Genomic DNA, 15,045 nt, shown 5'->3' with positions numbered 1-15,045 from the left:
TAAGGAAATACAAAATACATATAAAGACCGTATCGTTAATTAATATACTTTTATTTCAAAATTACACATGTGTTTAATTTGTGCTTTAATAAGATACACATTTCGTCCTGGGAGCTCGGCGTAAAGCATATGGTTTGGATGAAATTTACCCAATCCTCTCGAGTAACAATAACGACTGCTGGCAAATACTACAAGAAAATTTGCGGTTTGTGAACAAGACACAAAAAAAACGTACTATGTAAACAGCAATTACACATGATTCGTATAGCGAAACATCTGGACATAGTCTAAGCATTTCTTTTCGCAAAAAAAAGTTTAGGATCTGTGCATGGTGGCCTTTTAGAGAATATAGCATGTTACTTACGACAACTCTGACTTAGACATCTAATATAACTATCATGGAGCGTTTCTATCGACCCGCTCTAGCGATGGATCAACGCCACGAATGTCCGTTAGGCTTTGGTTTTTACCGTATTCTTCTAGCTGTCTCCGTCATTTCGCTTGCATCAGAAATTGAAGGGATTCCAAAACGTGGGGTGAAAAATCGTTTTTATGTAAAAATCAAAATTCACCACATTTATTCCGCAGCTGCTCGATTGAACAATCATGAAGAGGACACATAGAAAACATGTTTTGGCAGCCTATTATCCTGTTGTTACTTTAAATCGTACCAAAGAGTCGGTGAAATAGTCTCAAATTCAGCTCGATAGGCTTGTCCGGACTGTATTTGCTATACAGTATTAAAAGCATCATAAAATCCCTAAAATATAAAAATGTCAAACCTTCTTAAATTAGATATAGCTTAAAAATACCCACAGATAAAACTCTTAGAACATAGTAATACAAAATAATACACATGCGAACAGTTAGACTAGGTTTTATCTGTCCCTATACTTAACGATACGGTCTTTATGAAGCGAGTTGGTTGGTAGTGGCGGGTTAGGGCTAGGGCTGCGGTAGGGCTGCCCCGTCGTCGAAGCCTAGGATTTTTTTTGTGGATTTAAATCTTTGCCGTGTACCGCGTATGCACATGCTTGTGGCTCTGATTATCAAAATTGTGATCATTGATCTAAGCCAGCCCATTACGACACTTAGGGATCTGTTCCAGCGGTCAGCAATAGCTTCACCGAGGTGTTTGATGAAGGCGGACATTTGAGGAGCGAAGACTCCGTCGACGGATGTGACGAGAGGGGTGAATGTTACGTGACGTGTTTCTCACAGGCGCTGCTATATTTTCGTTTTTTCTCCTCTTCTGCGGATTTTAAAACGGAAGCTACCGGGCGTGAGATGTACGAGGGAGCGTCTGTGTCTACGACACGGATGTCAAATAAGCCTCCCTCTGTGCATCCCAAACGCCACGGCAGCAGAGGTCTCCACGAAGTCCACAATCGCCTTCGGTGATGATCGATTCTCTGATAACATTTCCTCAAGCGTTTTGGCATAGTTCACAAAAAAGGTCTCTGATTTCATTGTGGCGACGTGTTATTAAACCACCCGTTTTGCAGCAGAGGGCATGGTCGACGTTGAAGTCATCATTGCCGCATCCATCATGGGCATGGAGACAGGTGTTCTGTGGTATCGCAGTGCCAGTGCGTCTCTGAATTATAGTGGCGATAAGTCAAAATGGTCTTTCCTTGTTGGTATGACTGAGAGCCAAATGGAAGATTTTGTTTTAGTTTTCATAAAAATTGAACGCTCGATTGCACGTTTCTTGGTGGGAGAAAGTTTGTCTAGAATAGATTCCATTAGGTCGTTGTCTTGAGAATCCTTCTCTTTCCAGCATTCTTTTCTTACATCTCTGAGGGTTGTGTGGTGTTGAGTGAGGTCCAGGCATTTATTTTCGATTAAGGCGGATGATAGGGGTGTGCAGCCTTTTTTGGAGTTTTCATGATTTAAGTTATTCATTTTGGACAGAGACAAGTGGCGCGAAAGAGGGGAGGCCTTTGCCCACCAGTGGGACACACTAATAGGCTAAAAAAAAAGTTATTTTTTTAGAAGCTGCAGGAATGGCTAGACCCCTTTTGTGAACTGGTAATGAGAATAAATCGCCTTCTAGCGGTGATACGTCGCCTCCTAGTAGGTTTGGTAGAAAGCAGCTGGTGCGTAGTTTGTTTGTAAGACGTTTAAAGGATTGATTAGCGTTTTCTAAAACTCTTAATAGGAATGACCATTTGAATTGGGCTGCTTTAGTGAGATCGGTGTAGGCGGCTTGTGGTGAATCTTTGCATATATCTGAGAGCTTTTCTACTGTAGAAGACCATAGAAAGTCTGCAGCGCTCGATAAATAGTAGTTTTTAAAAATCAGTATGTGACAACACCACAGAAAATGGATTCGATGGTCTCGATATTTGTGAAAATTTCTACCATATTTACCGTCTATGAGAAATATAAGCTGTGCATTATTACGAATATAATTATAATAATTTTTCCAGGTATGTTGAGAAAATTATATTTGAATAAATAAATGGAATCTATAATAAAACAATGTTGGTTTCCTTATTTTTATTATTTTTACACCTATGTGTTTTAATACCTATGTTATTAAGTAGGTACCTATTTATACATACATAAGACGAGTGTTTTTACTATAAAACTCACTGCAACCCTTTCTAACCTGTTCTAACCGGCAAATTGAGATTTGTTAACATAACAATTAATTCTAGTGACATATATTGTTGCACGATCATATCAGATGAGGTGGAAAACACGACACATAAGAGGAATGTTTTCTAAGCACCAAATAATAAGTACTTTATGTTATTATATTTGTTTATAACTATTTCTATTATTATAAAAAATGCGAAAGCGTATCTGTCTGTTACCTTTTCACGCTTAAACCGTTGAACCGATTTAGATGAAATTTGGTATGGAGATCTATCGGATCGGATCGGTTTAAGTTATGGGGAAGGATTAATAATAGTTTGTGTTCCCGAAATCATACCTTAAGGATGTATAAAAAGCGGGATGGAAGTTTGTAAAGGGAATTTGAAATTATTAATTATTACGGTAAAATAACACTTGCACTGCGTGTGCTATCAAAACCACTGCAGACTTGTCTTGGTCTGACTGTACATATATTATAGAGTCGGACGAAGAAAAGTCTTCAGTGGATTTGATAGCCCACGCAGTGCAAGTGTTATTTATACGTCATAATTAACATAATTTCATAAAATTGAAATTGTTTGACGTTTAAAATAACACTTGCACTGCGTGGGCTATCAAATCCGCTGCAGACTTTGCTTGGTCCGACTCTACGTATATTTGTTTTTCTTTTATTAATCCTCATTGGAGGAAGGCTCTAAGTATTCTATCTCTTCGTATTGTATACTTTCGTCACTCTCAAACTCTTGCAAGTATTCTATCTCTTCCTATTGTATACTTTCTTCACTCTCAAACTCTTGCAAGTATTCTATCTCTTCGTATTGTATACTTTCGTCACTATCCGACTCTTGCAGATTTATTATGAATGGTTGTTCTAAACCATCTAAATTATCTTTATGTTGGTGATCTAGTTCGAGTCGCTTGACATGATCTATATATTTTTTCTAGTCATCAAGCAAAGGCTTCTTCAATTTTTCTAGTCATCTCCGTTACAGTGCCATTTACATTTTTCTCTGCTACCTTTCGTTTTGCTTGGCTCCATACCATTTCGATGGGGTTTAAATGACAATGATACGGTGGAAATCGTAAAACTTCATGTCCATGGGATCGCAACAGTTCATCGATGTAATATATTGGGTCAGGTTTATGTTGTTCGATCAGACCGTATAATTCGCCTTTTGTCAATTCTTCTGTCCAAGGAATGTTGTTGGCTGTCAACCAGTCCCTCATTTCTTGCTTATTAGATCCCTTATTAGGAGATCTATTTACTTGTATGCTGTGGTAGCTAGCATTATCAAACACAATGACACTAGTGGTCTAAGAGCTAGCCATGGCAATAAGTATGCAATTTATAGAGCAACGAAATCCCTCTAGTTAGTATGCCATACTATCATTATTTATTAATCCGGGCGCCTGGCAGCTGTTTAGCGGTGGGTGTGGGAGTGGATGGGCAACAAAGTGGTTGTAAAATCAATTGAAGGTGTGCAATTTATAGAGCTCTGTGTTTGGTGTGATATAATAGCTAATTATGTATTTCATTCAAATATAACAATGCCAGGCGTTTTATTTGGGGGAAAAGTAGTGACAGGTGATGAAAATACACAATCACTTGTGCGCCTGCAGGAAGATCACGAGCAAATTTCACCTGACTCACAATTTCATTACGCATAGTGTCGTATATGTCTTCTACTTTTTCCTAAAACTTACCTAGGCGTAATTGAACAGGGTAGTACTGTTATTTATTCTGTGACAGAGTACAAAAAGTAGAAGACATTTACGACACTATGCTTAAAGCAATTGTGAGTTAGGTGCAATTTGCTCGTGATCATCCTGCAGGGGCACAAGTGATTGTGTATTTTTATCACCTGGCACTACTTTTCCCCCAAATAAAACGCCTGGCATTGTTATATTTGAATTAAATACATAATTAGCTATTATATCACACCAAACTCAGAGCTCTATAAATTGCACACCTTCAATAGATTTTACAACCCCTTTGTTGCCCATCCACTCCCGCACCCACCGCTGAACAGCTGCCAGGCGCCCGAATTAATTAATAATGATAGTATGGCACACTAACTAGAGGGATTTCGTTGCTCTATAAATTGCATACCTGGTTCCGTGGCTAGCTCTCCGGCTATAGGATGGTCTAAATTCGGCAGCAATTTTTGCGAAACCCACTTGGAAAAGTTTGCAGCGTTCATGTCGTCATGATAATCTGCTTGTTTTGACTTCGTACTAAAAACGAGAAGAGCATTGTCTACAAATCCCGTTTCTGTGCCAGCGTGGACAATAGGCCTGATGACAAATTTTGAAATCCCTTTTATTATTGTCGGTACACTAGTATTGGTTCCGAAAAACACAATATTTCAGCTATACTCATAAGATTTAAAATAAATAATTGCATTTTATTATAGTTAGTTTAAATCTCGCGCGAAAACGCCTCGCACGCCATTTGTGACGTCATCAATTAGTTGGTGGCAGGGTGGTAGACATTGTTTACATACTTACAGTTACGAATTTCCCTTGAATCCGAATGATATTGTTAATTCAGCACCATATATTACGATATAGGGATGATAAATACATTACAAAAATTTATCACAATAACTCATTTTACACAAAAACTCTCACACGGTCGCAATTTAAGATGTATTATTTAGATACATGTAAATTTTGAGTGAAAATCACCGAGCGCAGGTTTTACTTTTTAATCTTTATTTTTTTCTAGTTACGACAGCCAACATGGCAATGATAGTTCCATTCAGCCAAATAATTAAAAAAGTTTGTTGGTGAAATATCGTTTTATTTAGCATTTTATTTAGATAATAACAAATAGATATCTACTTTATATCGTGTAATAATATTTTTTGGATGTAATAAATGTTTAGTGGCGAAATAATTTTTTTTTGCACCTTCGAACTCTTTGGTGAGGACGTATGGATTTCGGTCAATGAGGTTGTCTATGTTGCTCTAAGAAATATGTTATGGATTGATGACGTCACTGCTTAGAACACTTCTGATTGGCGTTTCAGTAATAATGGCCGATTGGAGAATTTTGCACTTTTATTTTATTGAATATATTAATAATCCTTCTGTTTATACTGAGATTGGGCCATATTTTAGAATCATATTAACATATATGTTTCTTTGAAACCTTTATTTCCATGATTCTTTGTTACTTGCAACAGGCCTATAATAAAACTTTTGCCCTTTGACACTTTTTCTAACATTTTGGATGTACCTGGACCTTGCCAACATTTTTTCGGTTTATGATTTACATGGATGTAGGTTTCATCAGGGGATTCATTGCGAAGCTGCAAGATCTTACGTATTTATCGTGCCCTCCATGCAGCAATGTCTTGTGTTTTCATTAATGCTGTACGTTCTTCAGTGTTTTTTTTTTGTAAATTCGTACCCCATACTTAACAATATTTTCCTTAAAGTCTCTCTACCCCCGTCAAATTGTATGCAATCTTTAAGTTCCATTAAGAGTTTTTTAAGTGTTGGTACCTCTTTTTTAACTAGAAAAAACTCGTTTATTTTATTCCTAATTGCGTTTTTATCGAAGCTATCGATATTGGTTTTGGTTGGTCGCGTGACCATATTCGCTTCGCTCTAGGAGTCTTCCAGGTACTCTCATTTAATCGCCCTTCTTTTTTAATGTCTCTTAATGTTCTCTCGGATACACCTAGAAGTAAATATAATATGAGGTGTTTTATGTAAATTAATGCCATGCCACTAGAGTCAGACCAAACTAACTCTGAAGTGTATTTATAGCACAGAGCGTGCAAGTATTATTTTAAACGTTATAATTTCATAGAAGTTTCACGTATAAAATAACAATTGCACAGTCTGTGATTATCAAACACGGTGCAGAGTTAGCTTAGCCTGACTCTATTAACGTTTAAGGTATTGAATGTATTTTCTTGCAAGTGTGACGATATTTTCTGTGAAATTCGGAGGGTTATTCTCTACCTTAGACACAATAACTACTGCTTTTTCTAATAACTATTGGTAGGGGGAGCCCAAGAGAGGACTTTTGGGGTTACTGGAGCGCGTCTAGATTAAGATAAGGGGGATACCAGCTTGCATCCTATAGAGTACCTCCACGGTGTATGAGTCCTTAAAACTGAGCCGTACGTCCAGAATCTTATACCTTTAAACGAGCAATTCTTGTTTATTTATTTATTTATACGAGTATATTACGGGGATCTCGGAAACGGCTCTAACGATTTCGACAAAATTTGCTCTATGGGGTTTTTCGGGGGCGAAAAATGGATCTAGCTAGGTCTTACCTCTGGGAAAACGCGCATTTTTGAGTTTTTAACTATATTTACCGAGCAAAGCTCGGTCTCCCAGATATTAGTAAAAAAAACTGACATCTTGACCGCCGCGCCGACTGACACTACCAACCAATATCTGACGCGCTCGAGTAACTCTCCAGGTGGTGATTTTTCTTTACATTTTTGAAAACCTTTTGACACTATCCTGATCGCTGGAAATACTTTTAACAATGGAATGACATTATTATATCTAACCTTTCTTTCTTCCTATCATCTAATCTTACGAATCCAACAGGTCTCTAAGACGCTCGAGTAACTACTCTACGAAACTATCTCTACCAATTATGTGCCCTAATTAAGAAATAAATAACTACCACTCATCAAATAAATTTTCTGGAGATAGTGTTTTTCTCATGTAAAAGCATCTTCCAAATCTTTTAGTTTGTATAGTGCGATTTCTGTTTTACGCTTAAGCTCACTATCTTTTAATTCCTCTGAAAATTTGATATCAATAAACCATTAAAACAATAAACATACATTGAAAATAAATTTGAGCTCTAACTAGTAGGTACCCATGCCGTAAGCATACGCATGGAGGTTGTGGGTTCTAGCTCAAAACCGGGCTCGTACCAATGAGTTGAGTTTCTCGAAATTTCTAGTACGAAGTACGGAGAAGATTAGGAAGCCAACCCTTCGCGCCTATCTACTCGTAGCATTGTCGCGCCACAATAACTACAGCAGGAATGCTGGTGCAGTTTAAATAGAAATGGTAGGTACCTTTAGCCTATCTACTTATATAATAATAACAATTTTCATTCACTTTTCTAAAGGCATGTAATATGTAATTAAACAAGCATCAACATTTAAACCATAATGATGTGTAACTTAAAGATGACGTTCATAAGGTAAGTATGCCTACCTATCTATACCTATTAGGTGTGTTCAATTTGGTTTGAAACGTTAGTCTAAACCCATATTATATTAGCTACATATGGTGTTAGTATTAAGATGTTTCATTCCACTTAGCCGTCATCAACTTCAACAAATTTTGTAAACATTGCATTTTTTCAGCATGAATAATCATGCTGATTTTTATTGTTTGATAATTGTTAATCATGCGGAAGAGTAGTTCCCGCACTCCGCTTTTATATGGTTTTACCATGATCTTTCTCCAAAAAACAATTAACACAATGGACAATACGATTTTGACAAAACACATGCCATGTGAATGACGTTATTGACTGGTGAAAAACATCGCCATATATAGTTTTTTAATTGAATGTCAAATTATTGCGCTGCAAAGTTTCTGTGGTCGAACTCTAATAAAGTTTTCTTTTCCCTCACCAATGAAGCTACCGAGGAAGCGTGATCCAGTAACTATAATTACCTTCGATACCACAACTTAGCCCGCTACAGAGTTGCGATTGTGCGCAGGCTTCGGTGACTTCAGAGCCGGAGGCCAAGATCATGCATTTCGAAAGGATCCTGCGTAGGCATTCGCCGATGCCGATCGGTCTCACCCCAGGGGATTTGTCTAGACTGTTGCGGCCTGGCCACGACATTGGTCTAAGGCGATCGGCGGCGGCGACTGGCGGTAAGTCGCAAAAACAATACCCCGGCGACGCATAATGCATGCCACGAGCCTTGTCGCCGAGCACAAAAGACGTGCGATCGACCGCCCCAGAAGGTGGGGCGCGACCAGATACAGCCTCCGCAGCCGGAAGGCGGAAGAGGCCACTCGCACCCCTTCAAAAGGGTGTCGAAAGATAACACATCCATCGCCGAGCGGCAACGCGCGCGGCGTGCACCGGCGGCGGCGAGCGGGGAGGCGCGCGACTCGAACATTTGTATGGGGCAGCGCTGGCGATGCCACGACTTTAGAGCGACGCGACCGGCCTAGGCGGCGAGACGGATCGAGCGGTGCGATGCGGAACAAAACATTTTGTTTTTTTTTCGAGCGACATGGACACGGAAGCGTTTATTATTGAAATTTTAAATGTACTTTCGCGTATTTAAGTATGTTGTGACGTCTCCACACTCATTCTTGTGTACTCGTTTTTTTTCTGGGTGGTTTCTATATACAACTAGACGGGCCCGCAGCTCCGCTCGCGTAAATGAAATAAAGAGTGTGTCAACCCTGCCAGGGTTCATAACGGTGATAGGGATTACTTATTTGTACCCGTTATTTGGTTAACTTAATACGCAAAATATCTGAAAAAAATTATGTGATTTGAAAAAAAAGCTAAATTATACTTTTTCACCTACGTAGTTATTTATTTAAAACTCGTTTCAACATAAAATTATTATTTATTTTTACAAGCCTAATTGCAAAAACGTTCATTAGATTAATTTCCGCCTTAAGACGAATATGGACGACCACCGCCCATAAATCGCCTTTTGGTACAAACGTACGTACTCCCCATTTCCCTTTCTGAATACTAACATTACTTACTACGGTTATGTGAATCCTGGCCTCCGAGAAAAGACAAAACAAAACACACCATGTTTCTCGGTCTTGCGATAGCTCTCGCCAGTCCCCATGGCCGAGGATAAGCAGATCTCGAGCAACTACGTCGTTCCAGCGGTAGGTACCTATGACGTCCAATTGGGCGTCTCCCATTTCGTTGTCCCAAGTACGCTCTCGTCACGGCACGATCCTCTCCCATTCTCTCTAAATGTCCGAGCCAATGTAAGCTTAGCCACTTTTGTCTCTCAGTATTCCGCCAGTATATCGGAACACATCCTTATTTCTATAGCAACAGAGTTATATTACGATATTTGGCCGACTGCTGACTGTACGTTTGCTTATTTTCACCAGGTCGTTTCGCTCAAAAATATCTAAACATGCACTTAAATTTTATCTACCTACATTATAACTTGCTATCAACTTTGTATTTTTGGCCCATCTCGGCAGCCCGGTCGCTGGACGAATTTGTTTGCCGAAGCTGTGAAAGTAAACCTGAATAACATAACTCAAAAATAAATTTAAAACAACAAAATACAAATTACTATTGATATTGATAAGTCATTATCAGTCATTATATGGCATGTCACTCGTATGGGCATAAACTAAGGTAAAAGGTTGAGGTTGACAGCACTTTTTATTTTACTTCGAGTAAAAAAGGCCGAAATCACTGCATACCAACATAACAAACATAATTTTGGTTATTTGAAGTTCGAAACGAAACCAACCGAGAGTTTCCGAAAATAGCCGATAGTCGTAAAATGAAGAATCTTATGAAAATTTCTTTTGCTTATTGTAAATTAAATACGCATCGAAAGCGATAGTTTTTATGCTCTAGTTATATTCTCATACTTAGATAATAGATTAGAACAGTTTTTTCTTATCATACGTGCGTCGTATTTGAGAAACGTGTCAAAAACTTTTTTAGAAATTTGTAAGGCGCCATCGCGCTTCTTCCCTCGTTTTTTATCCCGTTCTGGTTTTTCAATTTTATATATATTACAATATATAAAATACTAAACTAGATGTAAATAAATTTGTCGTCCTGTATTTAGCCCATGCACCCATTGACAAACAATTACATATATTCTAGGCACTGAAGTGCCACTTTTGAAAAAAAAACATGTTTTTAAATACGTCTACGTCCCAACCGCTCCTAGTCGCTGCCGCCGCTACTGAAAGTACGTGGCATGCCTGGCGGTAGCTCGCGTTGGCCGCGCCGCCAGACGCCTCGCCAGTCGCCTTAGACCAATGTCGTGGCCAGGCCGTTAGAGCCACAAGTCGGCTTGCCATTAGAGCTTGTATTTGATTCCATGGTACACTGTTGTTAAGTTTCATGGTTATTTGTGCTACGGCAGTCCTCAAATGCTGGCTTGCCTCACCGAATCGTAACAGGTAGTCTTTCCAATTTTCGGCTGCGCTGCTACAGTTGCCTCCAGAATCTCGCGAACTAAATTGACAGGTCAATGTGCACAAATGATACCACAGTTCAGCCAGTTGTGCTGTTCATATCGATATTTTCAAAAAAGGTTTTTAGAGAATATCGCGAGAATTCACCGCTAGGGGCGCTACTGTTGCGCGGTCAGTTAAAATGTATCTTTAAGTAATATAAGTTATTATACAAACTTGGTATTTCGAATATTGTTAAATTTTATTGTAATAGAGACAAGGATATTGGATAAACATATCGTAATTAAATAAATATTTTATTATATTTATTTTGTTTTATTTGTTAGGAAAACATACAGCTAGAGTAACAAGTTGTAGGTGATAACATAGAAACAGTGATTTTGGGTCAAAATACAAAGAAAGGCCGGCCCAGACGGGGAAATTATTTGTACAATAATTTCTCATTTAATTTGTGTGGTGTGGACGCAATATTTAAATCGTCTCGGTGATCCCTATTGCTTCGATTGTAAAGACCAGTCCCTAAACCGAGCATTCAAGTTGACAATTAGCTCAGAATTTAAATAATTATGGACCAATCTCATCTACCCGCCACATGTATAAAATTAAATCACAAATTTTAGATTTATGGCGACAACCGAGCTCTTGAAATAAACAACTTGCCCCCAAACCTGCATACTAATATTGAAATTTGTCAGTTTCGCATCCGCACCTCCTGATTTGATCGGTAACGTCACAATCTTGTTACAATCGAATCAACCACCTTTCTCGTCTCATTCATATAAATCGAAACCGTTTGTGACGCCTTTATAATTATGACATGGGTAGTAAGTGCAATATCTTACTTATCGATATGATTTTATCGATATACCCGTGACTATTTTTTCTTTACTTCCTGGTATCGTTTTATTTGTCAAACTCATGTCAATTTAGTTCGCGAGTTTCTGGAGGTGACTCTTAATTGGGCCACCTCCGCCGTGTAGTTTTCTGGCGACTGATTCCACGTGTTCGTATGTAATGTCTACTTCTAGTAGCGGGGGCAGTTCAGAGAGGCCGTCTGGTGTTGTAAACAGGTTGGGGTCGGCGTTGACTGCGTGGGGATGTCTTTCAAGCAAAGCGTCCATGACGGTTTTACCAGTTGCGTCGATTTCGTCTTCAGGTTTAAGAATTTTGGTAGTATCCTTCGTCAGAAGCCAATTTAGGGCTTCTCGAGTTTTTCCTCGAAGTACGAGGCGCGTGAAAATCTTTGTGATATGGGCATCATTTAATTACACAAACGGGTCTACCGCGATTTAATTTCATTTGAATTAAAGGTAAAAACAATAAAATTATATCGCGGTAGACCCGTTTGTGTAATTAAATATGTGTACAAAACGCGAGAGTTCAAAGTGTTATATGGTCATCATTAATGACATTTTTTCTATTATACAAGTTTTGAAGAGAATGGTCAGCTTTCGTGGCTTCAGTTATTAGTATGTCAAATTGTTCGTCATCCCATAGTTATTGGTGTCGATCGGATTAATCTTGTGATATCTTTTGCTTGGACATTTCTATCTTTTATAGAATAGAATAGAATAGAATAGAATAGAATCCCATTTATTTCAGTAGTATCTTTTTGTAGTATAACGGCAACAAAAATCAAAAGGCGTTCGGAGGGAGAGTCTGAACTTGTAAGTAGCTGCATTTCGTCGGCTAGCTTGTGAATGAATCTTCTACTTACAGTGTTCAAGGGGAGGTCATAAAGTTTGCCATGCAGGCCGCATACCTTGTTCCAACGTTTGTGCCATATATCCGTCTTGGGGTTTGTTTTTGATGGGAAGGGGAGTCGTTTTGGGAGATCACCTTGTTGTTGCTTATGTTGTGTTAATTATGTTACACTTCACTATGAATTTAGAAACTATACAGAGCAAATTTGTGTAAAATGAAATAGTAAATATTAATTATAAATTTGAAGTGAAAAAATTTAAACTTGACAGCTGAGAGCTAAAGTTCAAATTGACGTGGTATCACAACACAATACCTAAAACTCAACTTCTTCTTCTTCGACGTAGCGTTTTCCCGGCCTATTGCAGGGTCCGCTTTTCTACTCAATTTATTTGTTCTCTTCCATATCCGCCTTCACGACATCCAGCCAGCGCTTCTTAGGCCTACCGCGTGATCTAAGGCCTTGGACAGTGAGGTCGAGGCATCTATTTCCTACGTACCTAGTCTAACGGTCTGCGGCTTATATGGCCATACCATCGGAGGCGACTTTCCTGCAACCTAAAACTCACATTACCTACATTAATTACTGCTGTGCGTTATCCTGATATTATCGTCTTTAATTTCAGCAGACGCCTAAAAGACTTGATAATACGACAAATAGGTATTAAATTAAATAACATCCTTTGTAGTGTACTTTTTAATATTTAAGTACGAGTATTTTGAAATTTGGACGATATGTAATAAAGTAATGAGGGTTTCAATTATGACATTCGGCCATTTTAAGAACGAAACAATTTGACATTTATGCATTTTCGGCCAAAGTTGTTTTGAAATTTAGGTGCAATGTACCAAAGCGTTTTTAGAACTTGTATACAACCAGTTTTAAAATTCACTTCACGTCAATGATTTTACGCTCATCCAAATGTGTCCATATTGGTGGCTAGGATTTGCAATCCGTATTAAATAGTATGGAATTGTACGGATTTTACGTAGATTAGGACCCGGATTACAAAACCTGGTGGAACTAACAACCCCTCCGGTATTGCGAATGTCCATGGGCCGCGGTAATCGCTTACCATCAGGCGATCCGTCTGCTCGTTTGCCTCCTATATCATAAATATAATCGCGACTTCTAGGAATACCTTGTTTTAACGAGTCCCATTTTATAGGAATTCGTCGATATAATGTTGAAGAGAATGGACGTAGACCTGGACGGGGTGATCAGCTTCCAGGACTTCCACACGGCCGTGGTGAAGACGCCCTCGCTGCTGGAGAGCCTGGGCTATTGCTTGCCAGAGCGCACGGCCGTCTACTCCTTCATCGCCACCTGGTGCCCTACGTGGGGAAAAATGTGAACTTTGTTACAACTTTTATTTTTAGACAACAATTTGATTGGATGATTGTTTCATTTGCATTCTATATTCGATATTTCTTTATTTCGATTCCAAACATTTAACCACCAAAGTGGCTTTATTAATTTTTTTTTATAGCCATACTCTAGTGGTATATTTTTGAACTGTTAAATAACACATTATGTTTAAATCGATACAATAATAAAAAGTATTAAAATTTGTGATTACGAAATTGTGTGATTCTAACGTTTTATTATATACATATTATTTACTTGCTTTAACTTTTCGATACTGGTTGAACTCAAAAGTAGCTAATAGGTACCACATACTAATGTAGGAAGTAGTAGGTACGGCGGTTTACTCATTTGCATTGTTACTAATTCATTTCATTCAATTAATTATTGTGGGACTTTTGCGATAACTGTCAATTTAACGGATAATTATAAATAAATATCGTTATATTCGTTATTCTCACTAAGAATTTGACAATTCACTTACATGAGAACTTAAAACTACACTGTAAATGAACTTTAACAAAAACAAATTAACAATATATTATTAACTAATAAGTACAAAAATACATTAATACTAACTATGAACTAAACATTTTAAAACGAAACTAAAATAAAACTACTTAAGAATTAAACTATTACTTGCAATATTATTTAAAACTAAAACATACTAATAAAATAAGTGAAAAAAAGAAGTTATAAAAAGAATACCCCTTCTAAAACCTCCTCCTGCGGCATTGAACCCATAACGCTGGCTGCGTTACATCTCTGTATTGCCAGCTATATGTGCTGGGAGAGGTAAGCGCCAGCCCTATGGTCTCCCGAGGCGTCGACCAGCCGTGTCGACAGGTCCCCCATGAAGGTTTTCATGTCCGCCGACTAAGGACCCATTGTCTCCACTGCAAGCGCCGCAAACTCATAATCTTGCAGTAAATGAGTATTTGCGGCACTGGAGTAGTTGGGCCTGGTCAGCAGCAGCGCCGGCCTGTGCGCGGGTAGCCTGGATGTGGGACTGCGCAAAGGTGTCTACGCATGTAGCGTCCCACACCAAAGGCTTACCCAGTCTCCACGGCACCAGTGTGGCTCCGTCCGGTCGCTTGCCATCGTCTCTCGCCATGCCTGAGGGTTCTTAAGTAGCAGGCACAGAGACGGTAGCAAGCGACCGCCGAACCAAATCATTAATGGTGCCGTGGCGATATAAACGGCCGGCGCTTTTGATG

The 15,045-nt window shown here is 38.7% G+C and overlaps 2 protein-coding genes across 2 annotated transcripts in view; both read left to right on the top strand.

The window, feature by feature from the left end:
* LOC134803978 (calaxin-like) overlaps positions 1 to 13,989 on the top strand; it is a 95,639-nt gene extending 81,650 nt beyond the window's left edge. Inside the window, exon 5 of the mRNA XM_063776836.1 lies at positions 13,632 to 13,989. Within this exon, the coding sequence (XP_063632906.1) occupies positions 13,632 to 13,817 (186 nt within the window). The 3' untranslated portion in view covers positions 13,818 to 13,989. The remainder of the gene's footprint in view (positions 1 to 13,631) is intronic.
* Positions 1 to 15,045, top strand: part of LOC134803930 (SCY1-like protein 2) — a 383,486-nt gene that overhangs the window by 218,464 nt on the left and 149,977 nt on the right. The gene's annotated exons all lie outside the window — the stretch shown is intronic.

Source organism: Cydia splendana, chromosome Z (assembly GCF_910591565.1).
Source record: "Cydia splendana chromosome Z, ilCydSple1.2, whole genome shotgun sequence".
Lineage (NCBI taxonomy): Eukaryota > Metazoa > Arthropoda > Insecta > Lepidoptera > Tortricidae > Cydia > Cydia splendana.
This window is presented reverse-complemented; position numbering and strand designations above follow the sequence as displayed.